Source organism: Uloborus diversus, chromosome 5, assembly GCF_026930045.1.
Source record: "Uloborus diversus isolate 005 chromosome 5, Udiv.v.3.1, whole genome shotgun sequence".
In the NCBI taxonomy this organism is placed as follows: domain Eukaryota; kingdom Metazoa; phylum Arthropoda; class Arachnida; order Araneae; family Uloboridae; genus Uloborus; species Uloborus diversus.
Genome location: NC_072735.1, coordinates 82711653 through 82732219, shown reverse-complemented (window position 1 = coordinate 82732219; position 20567 = coordinate 82711653). Strand labels below are relative to the sequence as shown.

Below are 20567 nucleotides of genomic sequence, written 5' to 3'. Positions count from 1 at the left end.
GAAGATAATCAGTGCAAATGCTAGGTGAACCTCTCCTCTGTCTTGGGGCAATAGATAGTACTAATAGCCCTGATAGATGCTGCTGTACAACATGTTTTAGAAAAAAAATTTAACGAAACCCCTACATAAGACCGCTATTTTAAACGCGTTTTATTCAAAACTTGGAAAATGTCCACTTACATCCCTTTGCTTCTCACTGCCTCATATTACTCCATAATAATTTTTTAAAAATACAGTTTTTAATTATTATTTTTTTCCAATTTTTAATAACTACCCCCAGCCCCATATTAGCATTTCATCTCAATATCTGTACATTTACTGCAACGGTTTGCGCTTTTCACTCAATAAAATTCCTGTGAAATTTGCCTCACAGACAAATTTTAGATCACTCGCTAAACGCTGCATGAAGTGCTTGACAAATGAAAACTGATCACGAAGGAAAAGACTTCAAAAATGTTCCCATGGGATAGGATTGCTTGCTCTATTTTAAACCATTTGGATGAATTCGTTTTGCTTCAGTAACCTTGGAAGATCAACAAAATAGTTTATGCTGAACTTTTAAATTTCTGTTGCGTGCAAGAAAAGAAAAATAATTTTCAACTTAGTTTTTTTAGCTATTTTTAAAATAAATTAATTTGAAATGTCTGTCATAGCTTTCATAATATATTTATATCCGCATACTTGTGTTTATGCAAATGGATTCTCATCAATAATAAGAGAAGTTTTTTTCTGTTTGGCAGGGTGGCAGCATCGAAGATGCCAACAGCCTTTTCCCTGGCGACCACAACAGCGTCATCAGGAAAGGTGAGCAGCATTTTTATTTCTAAATTTCTCGAACTATTACGTGTTTTTGATTTCTAAAACCATGGAGATATTAATTTCCCCGTCTTTAAAAAATGCAAAATCTCAGATTTAAACACTGCATGCAAAGGATCTTTTTATAATAAGTCCCTTTTCTATTTACTTAAATATGGTTCGTTGCAATACTAATATCATACGCGAAATTTTAAATTTCTGCAGTAACCCTTTAAAATAAACTTTCTGGGTGTAGAGTTTAAACGTATTTTATAACTAGAAAATAGCCCTTCAAGATATGGCTCGTGAAAATTGCTTCTACATTTGAACGAAGCCATTACCTGTTTGGTGATATTTTGATAGTTGAAATTTTAACCTTAACTCCAGTAACCCTAAACTCTAGTAGATAGTGTTCATTGTTGACCCTTTTTTTTCGTTTCTTCATTCCCCCGAATGACACAGTCTTACCAGTGAAACAGGTAAGTTACCGGATCCAGTTCAGCCTTTGCACAATAAAGCCATGTTAAACATTACCAAAACATATTATCATATCATCATTATTGATGACGTCAGGAGCGTTACTCGATCATTGGCTATTATATGTATGAGGATTTATGTAAACGTATCACATAGTTGTTCGCCAAGTGCAAACAGAAAATCCATCGCAACCTCCTCCTCCTCCTGCGACTTTTTCTTTTCTTTTTCTTTTTACTTTTTTAAAAGTTATTCAAATTGAGTCACGCATTAAACGCTGCGTTCTCTCACGGGAGCACTCGTGAGCTGCGTGATTTGGTAGCCAGAATTTACGATTTCTCTATTCTCTAAAAAGAACATTTTATTTATGGACAACCCCATCGAAACGGCTGGTCTCGTTTGTCATACGTCCCGCTGGGGAGTATCGAATGTTCGACTTTGTTACAACTACCCGGCACCTCTACAGTTTGTAAATTGTTCTAATTTGAACCCGCAGGCGAGATGGGCTTGAAAAATAGCCATCCAGCTCCGAGAGGGATACAAATCTTTTGAATGTGACATGATCTTTATTTTCCAATTCTGTTCTAAAGATTTTTTTCTGTTATTTATTTTTACTTTTATTTTTTAATGCTTCAAGCAGCATGAGGGCTATTTCGGTTTTTTTAAATATATACAAAATTTAGAATTTTTGAACAAAATTATCATCTCAAAGGTTTTAAATACTCTTCTACTTCTTGTTTTCAAGGCAGTTTAAGGTATAAATAAACATAAACGCTTTTTTTTATTCATATATTGCCAAATTGTATGAATAAAAAATCAAAATTGCATGTCCACAATGCTGAAAAGTTTGCTATTCATAAAGATTTTGGTGAAATACATTGGAATTAGCTAGCTGGGACCAAAAAAAAAAAAAATAAAAAAAAAACCTTTAAATATCGTTCCCTTTATTAAATAAAAGAAGCTTTAGGAATAAGTTAGATTACTAGCACCAAAGTCTGAACAAATGCATCTTTCGCATCTTAACTGTGACAGTTCAAAGACAAACGCAGTTTCTTGTTTTTCCTAAATGTAATTGTTCTTTTTTAAACAAGCTGCCGAATGGAATTATGGAAGGATGTGGGAGACTCAATGCAGGGGTAAGTAGAAGTGTGAAAAGACAATCTACACATTCACTAGTTTTGTAGAAAACATCCTGCAAAACGCTTTAAAAACTTTAACTTTGTGAAATTTAAATGTAGTAAACAAAGGCATATCTTTAAAAGTTGAGACTTGATAACGATAAAGAAAAAAATCCGCATAGAACGAAGAAGCAAAAAAAAAAAAAAAAAAAAAACGCTCATGTTCCAACTAAACATTTTTAAATGGCAATGCCCCGGGTTACTAGATTTCCGGGATACTAAGATTTCCAAAAAAAAAACAAAATGAAAAGCATTTTTTCACATGCCGTAGAGAATATACATCACTTATAAAATATAAATTAAAGTGTTTTACTGTTCTTTATGAGTTGAATTTAGTGTTGTAAAAGATGTTTTGAAAATATTTTTTGGTAAAAAAATAGTTAAAAACATGGTAACTGACTGACATTAGAGCATTCTACAAGTCTATTTCTCAAAAATTATCCAAAATATAATTTCAAAATCCAATTACACCGTTAAACTCTGCTTCAAAAGAACAGTAAACCAGAGGGAAAAAATATTTAAATAAGTTATATTTTCCGTGGAATGTGACAAAATGCCTATGGTTTTGCTTCAAAAGTGTCAGCCAGTTAGTTAATTACCCGTGGAATTGCGCTAAAGCTACTTTGCAAATATAACTGAATCATATTTTGTTTTTATGCTAGAAACTTTTCTGTTTGAAAACTAAAATAAGACCGTGCTTCAAACAAATTTTTTCTTTTCGTATATGTTTCAAATCACTCTGTTTCTTTCAACTTCAGATAATTTTCGAAATAAAACTCATAGTTCTTTAATTGTTATGATTTTACTTTCCACCTTTTTTTTTTCCTAAGATGACTCATTTTTCATAACAAAATAAAAAAAATAAAAGAATTTTGTCCTTTATGATAAAACCAAAAGTAATTTCCGAAATCAGATCAATACAAATGTAAGTAATTTTTTTCACTGAGGAAATAAAACCGGAAATGCAACGATATGTAACATATGCACGTGAGTTACCCACTATGTGTAAAAAGCTTTCATTACATAAATTACATTGGTGTTAAATACGACACTTTTTATGACCTATTTTGATCAATCAAAAAACCGGATTTCACACATAAAATAAATAAATAAATAAATAAACATCTTAATTCAAAGAAAATATACACATGAGACTTTGCTTTTTAACCTCAAAAGTGCGACAGATCAAATTCGTAAAAGAGTTATAAATTAGCTAATATTAAGAAACATTTTAAATGCTGTGAATTTATAACAAGTTTTGAAACGCTTAAACTTTGTGATCTCAATACTATTTAAAAGAGTTTTAATCAATTGCTTTAATTTATGCATCAACTTGTAGTTAAATATTTCTATTTTGAAAATCATTTGACACCTAATCGTTTTGGACGTAAATTATTTTGTTGCTTTTGATCAGTTAAATATTAAATTTTGTACTCAATTTAGTTTAAAAATATTTTTGCTTCTGAAACGGTGATGAATAAACAAAATTGAACAAGAATTGAGGCAGTGAGAAGCAAAGGGATGTTAGTGTTATAATTAAAAAATTGAAGATAACTAGTAGAAATAAGTTGAAGGTGAACCTCTCCCCTGTTTTGGGGCGAAAGATAGTACTTGTAGCCTGGTAGGTGCTGTTATACAGCATGATTTAGAAAAGCTTTTCAATGAAAGCTTACCAAAGACCGGAACTTTAAACGCGTTTAACTTAAAACTTTAAGATGTCCACTTACATCCCTTTGCTTCTCACTGATTGAAATGTTATTTACTTGATTGCATTATGTGTACTTAACTGCAAATACTGAAAGTAGGAACGATGAACCGAAAGCCTACCAAAGACTGGAACTTTAAACGCGTTTAACTTAAAACTTGAAGATGTCCACTTACGTCCCTTTGCGTCTCACTGATTGAAATGTTATTTACTTATTGTATTATGTGTACTTAACTGCAAATACTGAATGTAGGGACGATAAACTGTTTTGCGTTTTGAAAAGTCAATCCATATTTAATCCGTTGTTCATCTAACAACTATGCGTGCCAGGGGTGCCCATCTCCTCCAAACTCCATGGCGCAAATCCCCCCCCCCCCAAAAAAAAATTCCCTTTTTTATTTTTTATATTTTAGCTCTCTTTTTAATTTCATTTCCTTTTTTTTAAATATTTTTACTTTTATTTATTTATTTATATATTTTTTAGTTTTTTTTTTTACTTTATTTACTTTTTTAAATATTTTTTATTTATTTATTCATTTATTTTAAATTATTATTATTATTATTTTATTAGAAAAGTTCTTTGCTCCGCCAATGACACAGACACACACAAACTAAATAAATGAATAATCAAACTAATGAAATGAAATATAAACAGAATAAAATAAAATAAATAATCTAAATTTAAAATAAATCAAGAAATACATTTAAATAAATAAATTTAAAAAATCTTTCCCCCAAAATGTTGATGGCGCAACTTGCGCCATAATCCCCCTCCCCCCTGTGGGCACCCCTGATGCGTGCATAATGACCAAAATGACTACACTCTATACGTTATGCATTCTAAAAGAAAGACAGAATTTAAATACTACTCTATTTTAGCTTCAAAGGAGCTTATAGTTACCTATTTGAATCATGGAAAACCATTTGTCATTAATTTTGTTTCGTGACTTTTGTTTACCTTAAAAAAATGGTTTCTTAATTTTCCAGTTGTTAAACCAACATCAACTATTAGAGCATTAAGTTGTATTTTGGAAAAAGTAAGCGAAATAAAAATTGTAGGCAAAAATTTCATCCATGCAGCCATTTTGCATCCTCTGCTACCTTCCGTACCTGATATTTCTATCTTAATACCTTTGACTCAGATGCACTTATTTTATCTTGTTTTTAGAAATATCTGAATATATGTATAAATGACTTTCGTTTAGTAATAGTATTATCGTCACTCTACGTGCAGTACTGCAGTCATATGTGTCAAGTATGAGCCAAATCATCGCTTCTTTTTCATACCCAATTGGATATCTTCATGCCATAGTTATATAAAGATTGAAAGAAAAGACGCAGATATATTTTCCAATGTGTTTGAAAAATCAACAGAAAGAATTTTAAAATCTAAAATTCTTAACATAAACATAAAAGTAGAGTTATTTGAAAAAGGAATATTGACAGTATACAATTGGAAACACACACGCTTATTGCAAAATTACAACTATAGTTACAAATAAGTTGATTTCTTTGGCAATATTCTAACATATATCTAAATTCCTACCTACCTACCTGATACTTGAACTTACCTAAAAATAAAAACGTGCCAAACAAGTAGCTTAGCATAAACTGGAACCTAGATCTTGTGGTTTTTTTTAAATTCTAAACGCTATGTTTCTTTTTTACTCATGTTATTTGAGAAAGGAAATGAAGAAAAGAAATCTTGAAAATTTCAAAGCAAAATTTAGTGCTAGCAAGGTTGTGTAGTGGTCAGTCGTTGGCATCTTAAGCCTAAAGTTGCAGGTTCAAACCTGGCTCCATTCGACATCTTTTTAAATTGCAGAAAATCGCCGGACGTCCATGCCATAAGATTATGTGGTGGATCTCTTGAGTATTCATTTGAATTGAATACTCTCGGCAAAATTGAAAAGACGCTTTCCCTTTCTCACTTTAGTCGGCAACCCTGATTTTCTGAAGCCTCAAATATTTGGTTGTACTTTAATGAGTAAAGCTTTGGGTATGGTGAGCGATTGCGGTGATCGGGCTCGTACTTGCACCTCGTTGTCTGTTCGTGTGTTTGTGTGCTGTGCGCGGAGTTCACCAGAGAGTGACCGTGGTTGTTGTCTGGTGTCTGTGTGCACAGGCCTGAAACCTCGGAACAGTGACAATCATAAGGAAATGGTCATCACAGGCGTCACCTCTCCGACCGACGTGTTCTGTTCCGTGCCCGGGCGACTCTCCCTCCTCAGCTCCACCTCCAAGTACAAGGTCACCGTCGGAGAAGTGCAAAGGAGACTCTCGCCCCCAGAGTGCCTCAACGCATCGCTCCTCGGAGGAGTACTCAGGAGGTAATTAGCTTTGAATTTATGTTTTGTATAGCACATATACACAATACATGTGATACGAGGTCTGTTAGAAAAGTATCCGACCTTTTTCTTTTGTAAAAACCTGATGGATATAAATCAAGCGCTTGAAATCATGCGTGAATTTTTTTTTTTACCGGTTTTCATGTCAGTCACTGGGAAACAGAGTTTAACCGAGGTAGTGCGTAGTGCTCTCGTCGGTTTTTTTTTTTTTTTTCCAATAACTTCAAGAAAAATGAAGGAATGACTGAAGCAACTTAACCGCGTCAAATTTTGCCAGAAACTGTGAGACAGCCGAGTGAAACCATTCGGAACATGTGGACAACTTTCAGTGACGATTTTTCAGCATATTTGCATATTTCTAGCACTTGATTCATACTTTTTCTTTAAAAAAAAGCTGACTCACGTGGCTCAACAAGCTCTCTACTCGCTTGTATGGCGCCCCTTATGGCCCCCTCTAAATTCTAGCTACTCCCCAAACTCAAGCGGCGATTAAAAGAAACGAGATTTCTGACAAGAGAGGACATTAAAGCAGCTACGACATTGCTGCTAAAATCCATTCCAAGCTTCCTCGGAATGCTTCTAACAATGCTACCGCGGCTGGGAGAAGTGGGCAGACCACGGAGACTACTTTGAGGGTGATTAGGTTTTCAACCCAAGGATGTAGAACCAACCTCCATGTTTCAACCAAGTCCGTCATTTGGGCGATCAGGGAACCGGGGTGAACTGACCCCTCTCACCTGGATTTTAGAAACATTATGGAATTAGACATTCTTGTACGCAGTTAGTTGTTTTTTTCCTATAAAATGAACTGAACACATACCTTCACCCTCCCCTAAAAAAGCTTGAAATGAAGGTTCTGTTTCCAACGCTCCAGGTATGCTAGTTTTGTGTGTTTTTTAGGCCAAAGTAGGGATAGGTTTCTAACAGACACAAATACAGTAAATATCTACATTAAAAAAAGATTGGGTATAGGAAGCATCTCATGTAGAGTTCGAAATCAGTTAACACACGAATTAAGAGGGGGGGGGGGGAATTGAAAATAAGACGCATAACATCTTGAAAGAAAAGTACCTATTCCTTGACTCTTTCAGGAATATAACTTAGTTAAATGAAAAAAAAAAGAATCGTAGGAAAGAAAACTCTCTACTGCTTTCTGAGCAGCATATGAACAAGAATTCTGAAAATTCAACTGAACGTAAACATTAAACTTAGAATTAAAGTTATCGTTTCGATGAAATGGTTGATATTTACACCACCGGGTAAAGCTAGGAGAATTAAATAAAATTATCCCAAAAGAATGTTTTAAAAATAGAGAAAAATAAAAAGTAAAAATAGATTTAGATTAGAAAAAATCGAAAACATACAATAATACTGACGGTGCGCAGATGTTTTATTCCGCTAGTGATATTTATACTCAGTTGCAAGTGCTGGAACAGTAGCACAGTATGTCTTTTACCCACAACTTATAATTCAAATTCCATAAGATATCAGATACGGCATGAACTAAGGGGACGGTGTACTTTGAAAGCTTTTTCTTTTATTTATTAATTTTGAAACATGAAACTGGGCATACAAGTTAGTAAGTTTATTAGCATGCAAAATATCAAGCAAAAAAATACAACAAAATAAAAATTTAATTAAAAGTAAAATTTTGAAATTAAAAAAAGAATTTAAATTCTCCACGCGACTCAATTTTTGCTTATTTCTCAAACAATTTGCATTTTATCAGAGAACAGAACATTGCCAAGAAATTTGGGTATCCATTTAAGGATTAGTCCATTAGTAACTGTACAGTATTTTTTGCGAATATTACACAAAAATCAAAACTTTAATACTTTTAAGCAACATAAAATTCTTTTAAGCCTTAATGCATATCCAGTTTTATCAAACTACTACCAAAGTAGCATATTCTGAAATTTGAAGCATATCGAAGAAAAATTAAGTCGCATGGAGCTTTTTTTAATCTGTGCCAGCATCGAATTTCACAGTTCGAGATAAATGACGTTAAAGTATAATTTTACCTACATTTCATGATCTTCGTATTTTAATACCTCCCGAAAGATATTTTCACGATGACAAAATATCTGAAATTAATACCAATGTAAGAACGTATTGAAACTTAAGTTTACATGTTTGACACTTAATTTTACTTAGTTTTTCGACTTTGTTTACGTGTTTTACAGCCATTTTATACGAAAACTCTTTCTGTTTACTTTTTATAAACGCATATAACTTCGCGATAAAACCTCAGATCAACAAGAAGTTTTTTCGTACGATTCAGCACACTTCATATATTGTTACTTCCACGGAATAAAAAAATCACATTTTTGACCGATTTGAGCTATTTGAAAGGTCCACGGTCCCCTTAAGTTTTAGTTCCTAAAAAAGGACAGTTCGAGTTAGTATTGTCCTTTCCTTTAAGCAGTGAAAAATGAAAAAGTTCAAATGTTGATAAAAACGATGAAAAGAAATCTATGAATGTGGCGCTTGTTCAAGGGAGTTAAAGAGACATTTTAGTTAATTTATTGCACTAAATTTTGTTAACTACACTAAAAATAATCTCAAAATCATAAATTGATGTAACCATAGTTATTTTCGCATTTATAGAGCTACTATTCTTTATTCTTTACTAATAATAAAGCAGAAAGTCTCTCCCTGTTTGGATGTCTGGATCTCTGTGACGCGCATAGCGCCTAGACCGTTCGGCCGATTTTCATGAAATTTGGCAAAGTTAGTTTGTAGCATAGGGGTGTGCACCTCGAAGCGTTTTTTTTGCGAAAATTTGATTTTGTTCTTTTTCTATACCAATTTTAAGAACATTTTCCCAAGCAAAATTATCATAAGATGGACGAGTAAATTACCAAATTATCATAACGTGGAACCGTAACATGGGCAAGCCAATTGGTGAGAAATTCACCATACATTTTTTGTAAATAAACAGGCGAACCAAAAGACCTTTTAATTTTCTACTACCGGCAAAGCCGTGCTTGTACCACTAGATAAGAATAAAATTGCAATATATTGTTTTCAGAAATAGTGCCTTGTTTCTAAGATTGCTTCTGGATATGTTCTTTTCAAAAGCTCATAACATAAGAAAATGAAAGTTCCTACGCTCTTCATCACAAACCACATACGTGGCCAAAGACATAGGAATTATGTTATTAATCTTGAGGAATACATTTCTATTACTTCCTTTTTTTATTTCAGTCCCACGAACATTCCGACCTTTTTTTATGTCCCGAAACCATTCGCTTCTTCTGCTAGTCCTCTGATTCAATTACAAATGAATACTTTAGGCCAGATGCCTGTTTTATATAGTGTAAGAGAAAAATTTTCACCAAAGGCGTCCGAAGAAGTCATCCTAGCTAAAAATACATTTCGTTCCACCGATCAAGGGCTACGCCGAAGGCTGCCGAATACTTCCGAACAGCAATTATTCCGAATGAATGAAGACCAGGCAGATGAATAGATATCAGCGCCGGAATTTCTTGCATTTCAATAAGCATCAGCACCGTTGGCCATCCGTCGAAAAATATCATGTCACCACCTGTAACGTCTCAAAAGGAACGAACCTTAAGGACCAATTTCCTTTGAAAGTGAAATTAATAACGTGTTTCAGAAAAGGAAAGGAATAATAACAGCGAGGATGGCAACAACAACATACTTTGAATATTCGGATATTCTCCCCCTCGCCCTCCTCCTTCCCCCTCGCTTGCGCGGGAAAGGGGATTTACTTTTCCCGAAAGATCGCCGTTTGCTATTAATATCGGATAAAGGACGGCGTTCAAAAGATATCAGTCACTGCCGTGTGAGTATTTGTAACGAGGGATCTTTTCCCCGAACGAATTCTTGCCAAAGACGAGGGAGGGGAAGCCTTCATATCTGGCTCAACTACACAGCTATGGTACACTACGAATTAATAATCTTTCCGAAGAAGGCTGTATCTCCAGGAATGTAATAACTTTTCAGTCGACTTCGTGAAGGGATTCGAGCCCCCCCCCCCTCGTGATACGTTCGAATGACCCTCTAATCGAGGGAAACAGACCCACCGACTGTATATCTGGACCTTATAAGAAAGTGGAAGCTCTTGAAAAGAGCGCAAGCACAACTCGCATTCTCCGGGCTCCTGTTTGGATTCGAAAACATGAAGGAACCAACTAATATTTATCGTCTGCAGCATTGATTGTTTAAAATGTAACATACAGTGGCTCCCAAAAGTGTTCGTACACCTTGAAGTTTTGAAATAAAACCAAAATAACGCGAATTCGAATATGAAGTCTAATTTTTTTTTTTTTTTTTTTTCACATCATTCCTATACCATTCTAAATAAAACTCAGTATTTGATTTCAAAACATTGCCTGATTTTTAACCGACTTCAAAAAGGAGGCGGTTATCAGTTCATACCGTATGTATGTTTTTTTTTTTGTTTGTCCACTCACAGCGTCTCACCTAGTGAACCGATTTTGATAATTCTTTTTTTAATGGGTAGGGAATGGCTCAACTTAGGTCCCATTACTTTGTTTGACCATATTTGTTCTTTAGAAAAAAAGTTATGGGCAAAAATCAATAAATTTCATGCAATTTCCCTGATTAAATGATTAAATTTAAAACCCATTGTTATGAAAGTTTGGTGCCATATGACAGTAACATTAATAGTAATTGTAAGGATAATTTTGAATGAAGGCTTCCCTGAAGCAAGCATCAAGTTTCTTCAGTGGGATATTTTGATAATCGGGAATCTTCTTCAAGGGATACTTCGATAATGAGGAATCTGGCGCAGTCGCCTCATTTTTGCCGTAAATAATTTTATTTTAGTAACCCTGCTGATTTATAGTAACCCTATGTGAATTATCAAAATCTTCCTTTCTTCAGTGCTATTGCTCCATAGTAGGGGTAAACCTAACCTGGAAGCGAGGTGATGCAGTGATTAGGATCTGCTTAGCCTTCACAATGCTACCATTAGGTTTGCCTCAACTACTCTGTAGTATTTTTATCGTTATCGTCTATGCCGATAACAGATGATCGGGGCTAAGTAAGAAAATACAGGATTGCATCATGAGCAACTTAGATGCTGTGGAACGTAAATTAGGAAAACAGCAATACTTAAATGGTTATAATTAAATTAACTACGCATGGTTTCCAGAGATTAACAAAGATAAGTTTTTAGTGCTAACCGCTTAAAGTTTAACGCGTGTCAAGAGTTTTTTTTTTTTTTTTTTTTTTTTTTTTTTTTTTTTTTTTTTAGTATGGAGCATTTTTAAGAAAAAAATGTGAAGTTTCGTGATGATAACTTCTTACTATTTCTGAAATACCTACATTTACACTAAAAAGAATGAAATAAAAAAATTTTGAAAAAAAATAGAACCGACTTCAAAATTGCTCTAAAAAGTGAAAAATAATTTTATTCTTTAAACACCATCGATAATACTTTTAAACATAATTTTTGAAGTTGGCGCAAAAACGATGGATAAAATCATTCACAGCCATAACTCAAATACAGCTATAAATTTAACCAGGCCCAGTTTCTTCACTATCACATACATTATGCATTGATGACAGCAAATTTGAATAACGATATAAATGTTTCGTTCGTAACTTTGGATGCTTTTCTGAAAAAAAAAATATGAACGAAGCATGGTTACCCTTTATTTTACGTTTTGTTTTTGCGCCAACTTCAAAAATTATGTTTAAAAGCATTATCGATGGTGTTTAAAGAATAAAATTATTTTTCACTTTTTAGAGCAATTTTGAAGTCGGTTCTATTTTTTTTCAAAATTTTTTTTATTTTTGAAATTTGTCAAAAAACGAAGAGACACAGAACAAATACGCCACAAAAGTCTTCGTACACTGAAATATTTTTGTATAAATTCATGGTTAAAATTATCACATGTCGTTTTTTTAATAATTTTTACATTGTGTTCACACTGAAAAGTCATTTAGCTTTAATTTTTTGCTCATTTATTCCCTAATATTCCGCTTATTATTTTAAAATAGCTGTTATTCGCAAAAAAACAGCAAAACACCATTCAAAATTTGATTTTTCCCCCTCACAGTAGCTTTAAATTGATTTGAAATGTCTCTAAATTAGTTAATTTATACCATTCTATAGTGAAGTGCTTGATAAAATGCTTTAAACAAAAGAATCTGATCGAAAACAAGGTAAGAAAAGGTCAGCCGGCAAAGTTAACAAAGCTTGATCGGGGATTAACAGTAAAAAAAAATATGAAAAATACATTTTTGAGTGCTGTAAAAGTTTCTGCATAATTGAATGAAACATTTTACGTTTGATTTTTAAATAAAATTGGTCTCCAAGTTCTCTGATTAACTAGATTAAATGGGACCTCCTCCCGCAGAAATTTTCTTGTTCGTGAGAAAAACAGAAAGCTTAAAAATCAATGATAAATATGGTCAAAACGTTTTGGATTAACATCTTACTTATACACAAAAATAAATTCAACATTTTTGGTTTAATTGTTGTGTAATTGTAAATAGAAGAAAAAATGAGGAATTTAATCTTAAGAACTTAGTTGGATCAGTTAATCAGGACGGTAAAAATGTTTTTGTCTGAAGGTACATATCAGTATCAAAATTTAGTAGTTTAGAAATTTTTGATGAAATAATCAATCACGTTGTTCATTTAAATATTTTAAAAAAACAATTTTAAACTATTGATCCAAAATTTGGTTATCGGAAGCAACTTCGTTTTTATCAAGATAACGATAAGAAGCACACAGTTTTCAACGTTTGCGTCTGGTGCCTCAAAAATTGTCCTTAAGGTTAGAAATATATCCTCAATCGCCAAATTTAAAATTAATGTAACATATTTAGAGATATCTGGGGGCTAGATTACGAAAATACGGCTTTGAAACGAAAAGAGAGCTTGAAACAGTAAGGCTAGATGTTTGGTTGAACGCTTACTTAAAAATTGCACAAAAAAAAGGAAAAAAAAAAAAGGAAAAATTAATTTGAATTCTGATATTTTAAATTCAAATTATGTGTTTCGCAATCACGAGTTGCGACAGGACCCTACTCATTGAAGTTATTGTTTCTAGAAACGGCTCCTGTCTCCCCAAGCCTGCTCCTCCTCCTGGGCGGTTACATGTGTATAGTTGCGTTGTGTGTAAACCTGTGCGTGTGTGCACGTAGGCATGTGTGCGTGTGTGCAGGACATGGACGCCACCGACCAGAAGAAGCAAATTCCGGGGGACAGTGCTCAGGACCGGAGGAGCCGCGCCTGCAGAGGACGGTGGGTGGGAGTGCTGCAGAGGGAGGCGGGGGGGGGGGGAATAAAAACAGCGTAACGTCAATGACAGCAAATGAGCACAATAAGTAATCGTGACTGCTCAAAAACATTGAAATCTATTCGCAAATGTTTAAATGTTGTTGTGGATGCTGAATGGTATTCTACTAAATATTACCTTAATAAAAAGTTAGATTATTCAATAATATATAGACATTTTTTAAAGTGTACGAAGACTTTCGTGAGATAAAATTTCCGGCACTTTTTGGTTTTTCATTTAAAAAAAAATAAGTTTTAATATACTATGAAACATTTTCATGAAGTTTTGTTAGAAATAGATCATAGATCTTATAATTAAATACCTATTCCGAAATATTAATTTTAACCAATAGATAGGGGCGGATTTCATTGAAAGTCGTAGGTGTACGAACACTTTTGGGAGCCACTGTATATCATTTTTCTTCAGTTGTGATTTCTTTGGTGACAACATTTGTTTCAAAGTTTTCGTTTGAGAGTAGAAATTATGTTTTAAGATTCTGCACAGAAATCTCATACGAAAGAGCATTTTTTCGCTGGTAAATAAATATGAGAAGGAAGGCATCAATTATTGCAGCACATTGTTTTACTTGCAATCTAATTCTTAGCAGGAAACAAAGCAAAAAAAAAAAATTTTTTTTTTTGAGCAATCAAGATTGTTTATTGATTTTACTTTGCCATGTCTTGACTATTCTAACTCTATTCTTTTTATGACTGGTAAATAGCTATTCACGTGATCTAGTGCAGTGTGACCAACGAAATTCTTGAAATCTAAGTTATTGACTACAAAAAATTTAGCGTCTCAGTAAATTAATATTACCGCCTGCTTTTTTTCGCGTGTAAAAATTGTATTTATTTTTCTCCCCACTTTTTTTTTTTTTTTTGGTATTCTTTCTTGTCATTATTTCTGTAAATGTCCAGAAAAACTTCGATACGGTAATAAATAAATATTCTTCAGATCATGTTTAACTGAATAATTTCTTATACCATTTTAAATGACTTCATTTAGAATGTTTTTCGTTTTAATATTTTTTTTTTTTTTTAAGAAACAATCATTCTCCAAAAAGTATAACTTTTCTGTCACACGCCTTTTGCAGTAAAAACTTTAAGGAACAATTCATTTAACAAAAATTTTTAATTTCATCAAAAATATATCTAATTAAACCTGCCAACAATTTTTTAATAATAATTTTTATTTTACTGTATTTTTGGTTCAAAACATGTGAATTTTCACCTCCGTGGCATGTCACACACCTTGTGTGACTGTTTTTGATGCTTAATAACTTGTTAAATTAAAAGTATAAACTTATTTATTTATTATTCCTTTCACAAGTGTGTCAAATACTAATTGTTTAAGTATATTTAATTTTTTAATGTGTTTTTGTTCGTTTTAGAAGGACAAGGAGTCATGTCACACAATAAATTTTCATCTCCGTTACCTAAACATAAAATGCCATTCCTCATTAATAAGTGGCAGAAATGACATCAAATAAAATATTCCATGATATAAGGGAGCCCCCTTGTTTATTTTCAGCCATAATTGAAATTGTGCGATTTTTGTCGAAAAACAAGAAGATAAATTTCGCTTTAAAAGCTTAGTGTGGTTATTCTGACTTCTCATCTCCGTGAACTTGAATTTCAAGGATGTAAATTAATGTAAAAAAAAAAGAAGTGAACATGCTTTCATATGCTTAACATGTGCAGATTGTAGTAACAATCAAACAAGTAAGTAGAAGAAAAAAAAAATTCCATGAAAAATGTTTCGATTAGGCCTATATTAATGGAAAGATTTTCAACTCCGTGAATCTCACCAACGTGGCAGACCTTATCAATATCATTATTTCTGAGGTGAAAATAACTTATTGAGGGGTAATACATCAATAATAGGCATTCTACAAAATTATAAAGTGCCAGTATATCCTCAAATTTACTAAATACTATTTTTCACATACATTTGGAACGACTAATTAAGCCGTACTTAAATTAAGAGAGCTAAATATTATATTCTCACTAATCATCAAAATAGCTGATTGTTTTGCACAACTAACAAAATTACTACTTTGCTATTAAATTGGCCTCGATTTTTAAATATTAAAAGTTTTTTTTCTTTTTTTTAAATTTCCGTGAACAAGGTATTTTTTTATTTATGAATAAAATAATTGGAACTTAGCTGGACCATTGTTTATGGTTACTTCTAGTAGGTAACACTTTCATGTAAGAATGAAAAAAAAAAGAAAACAAATGGTTTCAAAATTGAAAAATATTTGGTTTCAAAAGTTACGTTTTCTGGAGAATGACCCAAACATATTTTCAAATGTTTGCAAAAAAAATACCCAGTATCTTTTATTTTATGTTACAAAACAGATCATTTCTTACAGCGTGGTAAATTTGTTTGCTTCATGTACTATGGTATAACTTTTAAAATAGTATCATCTGTTAGGTGTTCTTTTCATAAAATAATAGGAATTAATTAAAAATCTGAAAACATACTGAAAATTATGCAAAACTATAACTTTTACAAATGCTTCCCCCTCCCCAGGTCGCAAAGAGCCAAGGCGGGCCCCTTGTCAGTTATACCGCAGGGACCCCCCCCCCCCCCCTTTCCACTCCTTCTCCTTCAAAAAAAAAAAAAAAGAAAAAGGAAGAAGAAAAAGAAAAGGGAGGAAAAGAAGAAAGGGGGGAGAAAAGGGAAAAAAGAAGATGGGGGGGGACATTAAAACTGCTTACTAGAAAACAATTAACTCTATTTTGAGTGCCACAACAGTAAATACCAAAAGAGTAAATTTTACTTAAATTAATCTTGACGTTTTCTCTTTTTCGGAGTTTTCCCCACTTTTTCTATTTTCCTGTCTTTTTATTCTTTTTTTTTCTTTTTTTGCGTCAGACCCTCCCCCCCCCCCCAAGCAAATCAAATCTTAGAAATACTGTGAATATATTAACGCAGTAAAGTATATTTCTAAAACGAACTTTTATGCTCTAAATTTAATGCCATTCATCAGTCAACATCGAAATAGTTAAACAGAGAAAATCCAAGCATATTGGACTACATTTAAATATTTATTTCTTCTCGTTGAACTATAATACTTGAGTCAACATTCAATTAAAGTTCGAATTCAGTATGATCATAATCAATTAAAATGAGCCACGGTGACTTTTCGCCCTAAATGTTTGCGTAGATGCAAAATTGCACTCATGCAAAAGTTGGAGTAGGAAGCTGAAATTTAACAGTCGTTGTTTGGGGAATATTGAGGAATCGTGACATTTAATACAACAGTGGATAATAAATAATCACGAGCTGCCCAATTTTTAGATTTTTTGGTTACTCGATGGAAAAGGGGTTTCTGGAAAATCGTAATGCATCATTGGTTTTATCAATGAATTTGGTTTTCTAATATCAATGTACGTGACTGGGGATGTAATGTACTTCATTTGCAATACTGATTGACTTTTCAAGAGAATGATTTTCACGAACATAGTGTGCAGCATCCTTGAAGAGGGGGATTCTACTTCGAGAAGATGACACAATGATACTGAACTAATGATTTTTCAGATCAGGTATTAAAATGTTGATCTAATAAATATGGTTGTTGAAAATTTTTCATTTTAAAATTAAATACTTACTAGTAGTATGCAAGCATTCATAATATCGAAAATTGAAAAATTATAAAAACGAAATAGCATTAGGAAGGAATGTTATTCGAGTATTAAGCATATTAGAAAATAAGATCATAAAATCTTAAGAAACTATAGCTGGGGAGAACCTAACCTGGCAGTATTGTGAAGGCTATGCAGATCCTAATCACCACATTGCGACGCCGCCAGATTAGGTTTGCCCCAACTATAGTTCACTCCATGAAAGTAATATAAATAATAATAATAATAAATTAATAGTTTTTTTACGTTACATTTAGAACTTTAGCTCGCTATTTCATCATTTCAATGCCAGTGTTGCGTTTTCCGAAGTCTTTCGTTGTGACAGCTCGCCCTGTCGCAAGTCACAAACTTCTTAATTTGTAGTTGGGGCAAACCTAAGCTGGCAGCGCCGTAATACTATGATTAGGATCTGCGTAGCCTTCATAATGCTACCAGGTTAGGTTTGCCTCAACTATAGTCAGGAATATTTTGCAGACAGTGGGTTGTTTGCTTTAAAAATAAAAATAACAAATTTAAAAAAAAGAGAGAAAATAATCTTCTAAAATCATTTTTGATGGGAAGAATGCTTGCCTTGAACTTTGTTTTGAGCTTTATCAAACTAAGCGTAATTTATAACGTAATTTGTGTAAATTAATTGCATATATTTTTACATTGGTGCTCGATTGAAAAATATGCATACTTTGAAGCGATTTTGATTTAAAAAAAAGGGGGGGGGGCCGGGGGCTAAAACATATCATTCATGCATGTCAAAAAACGACACTACAGGGTTCCCCGTATTAACTATTACACGTGGTTTAACCGGTTGGCTAGGGCCCTGAAGAGATTTTTGTTTTTTATCCAGAGCAGGAGCCAAGCCACCTCTGACCCAGCACCCCTATAGGTATTGATTTGGAATGGGAACTTGGAAGATTTTGTGACCACGAGCATATTTAACGTGCCCTAGTCACCATTAGTGAAAACGGATGGTGTTCAATCCAGGCGCGGATCCAAAGTGGGATTCATGGGGTCATGATAATGGGGAGGGGAGGCCTAAATCGATCAAACATAGCCTCAAACTGCGCTTTGTGGACTTACGTTTAAAAAAAATCGCCTCGGAACCACCATTTTTTCCAATAAAAAACACTTATGAACACCCCCCCCCCCCCCCGGAAATAATGCCCTCCTTAACCAGAACCTGGATCCGCCCTTGCTTCGGCTGTATTGCATACAGTTCTGCATTAGCCCTGGCTTAAGAGCATTAACTTATTGTTTAAATATTGGAACATTATATTTTTTTGAAAAAAGTTTTTCATTGGCGCTTTACTGTTATAAATTTAATTTTTTCTTTAAAGGAGTTACAGCTCTCAATCCCTTCACTGACCAGGGACTACTATTTTACTTTCTAAAAAAAATTCGGAATTCATTTAAATTTAAGTTATTTTTCACTCAAAATGAAAACAGGCAGTGAGATCCCATCAACATCGAACACCGCATACTCAAAAGTTACAAGTCATGCCCCTTTTTCCACGTTCCATGGAGTAATCCATCATTATTTCTCCATTAATTATACAGCTTCCATAGGAAGAGGTTACTCGGGGTTTCCGCGTGGGGGCTTGGCCGTCGCCCGAGAAACCTCTCGCATTAAGAAACTGATGAATGGTTTTAAAATTGATGAAATAGTTATTTAAATGAGCCAAGAGTATCCTAATATTCGATTACAAGATAATAATGCTTATTACTGCCGCATTAGAGTTTATTAAAAATATTCTTGCCAGGAGCTGGTCTTGTATGGAAGATTAATGGTATCCCGGAGGGGAAAAAAACACACTTTAAGAGGACAATGGTCTTCAAGTTGAAAAAAAAATCAAAACACTGAATCTGTTTCTAACAATTTTTTAAACATTTGCCACTTTTAACCCAATCTAAGAGATTATGTGTCTTCAAGGCCTGCACTGGGTGCGAACTTTATTTGATGCCCCCCCCCCCCCCCGCCATTTTTACTATGTAGCGAAGTAATAAAATATTTTTATACTAACGTATTACTGCAACCAGACCAAATTTGGTGATGTTTTATTTCGTAGTACATATCATTTATAATGCATTATAAATTATAACACAAGTTGCAATAATATAAGCAGTAGTGATGCATTGATAAATGCATTGTAATGGATATTATTTTAAAAGACTTCTCCTCAACAAAAGTTTTCTCACAAAGATATTTTTTCTGAGAATTTCCAATAAATAAATAAGTAACGTAAAGTCAACTTTTAATTGAAGATGAGAATCCAGATGACGGTTTTTATTTAACACGGAATTCCATCTTCAGGACGAAAAAATGTCATTTATAATGTATCTCGGCATTTTGAAGAACTTTTGAAACATATATAATATATATGTTTAACTTTTTTTTTCCCTTTTTCTCTTCTGATAGAAATTTTTTTTTCTCATGCATTTGGTATTTATCTTTCAGAGCGAAATCAAAGAACGGTGGTAGGTCGCTACGAGAAAAACTCGAAAAGATCGGCCTCAACCTTCCCGCGGGTCGGCGGAAAGCAGCGAACGTCACCCTCCTCACATCACTTGTTGAAGGTAAGAAAAACAAGCATTGAAAACATCACAGATTTAGTAAATTCTACGCAAATGAGACATATTTATGCAATGGAGAAATATTTCAAAATTTTCAACAAAATAGTTTAAAATTTCGCTGGGGAAACCATAACGATTGTACGTAAAAATTGAAGCTCACTGAGGCAAAGGGGTGATAGTAAAAATTAAAATTTGAAGGTAGCTAACCCATTGAAAAGGAATAAAAGGCGATAATAATGAAGCCTTCAATTCTTACAACAAGGATTCCAAGTCACGTAATGTATTTGAAAGTAAAGTATTGGAAGAAATAAGGTTTCTTCCACTCGTTTCGCGCAAAACGTGTCTCTCATTCGTCAAAGTTGCACCATGGAACTTGAGATATTAGCCTCAGCATTTTCTAAGCCAATGGTGGACTTACTCCATCCAGTTATTAATTCACTCCAAGATGTAGCCCTTGCTATATAACTCACTGTCCTAGCAAAAACTTTGCTGTAATGCGTAGCTTTCTATGAGTCCCAAAGTGAAATTCCTTAAAATTTTTATATTGTCAATGTTCAAAAGTTTTGCGCAAT

The 20567-nt window shown here is 33.4% G+C and overlaps 1 protein-coding gene across 1 annotated transcript in view; it reads left to right on the top strand.

Annotated features, from left to right (window-relative positions):
- The window catches only part of LOC129222486 (transcription factor AP-2-epsilon-like), an 85136-nt gene that overhangs the window by 47464 nt on the left and 17105 nt on the right, over nucleotides 1–20567 (top strand). Inside the window, exons 4-6 of the mRNA XM_054857000.1 lie at nucleotides 741–804; nucleotides 6278–6482; nucleotides 19880–19998. Of these exons, the coding sequence (XP_054712975.1) occupies nucleotides 741–804; nucleotides 6278–6482; nucleotides 19880–19998 (388 nt within the window). The remainder of the gene's footprint in view (nucleotides 1–740; nucleotides 805–6277; nucleotides 6483–19879; nucleotides 19999–20567) is intronic.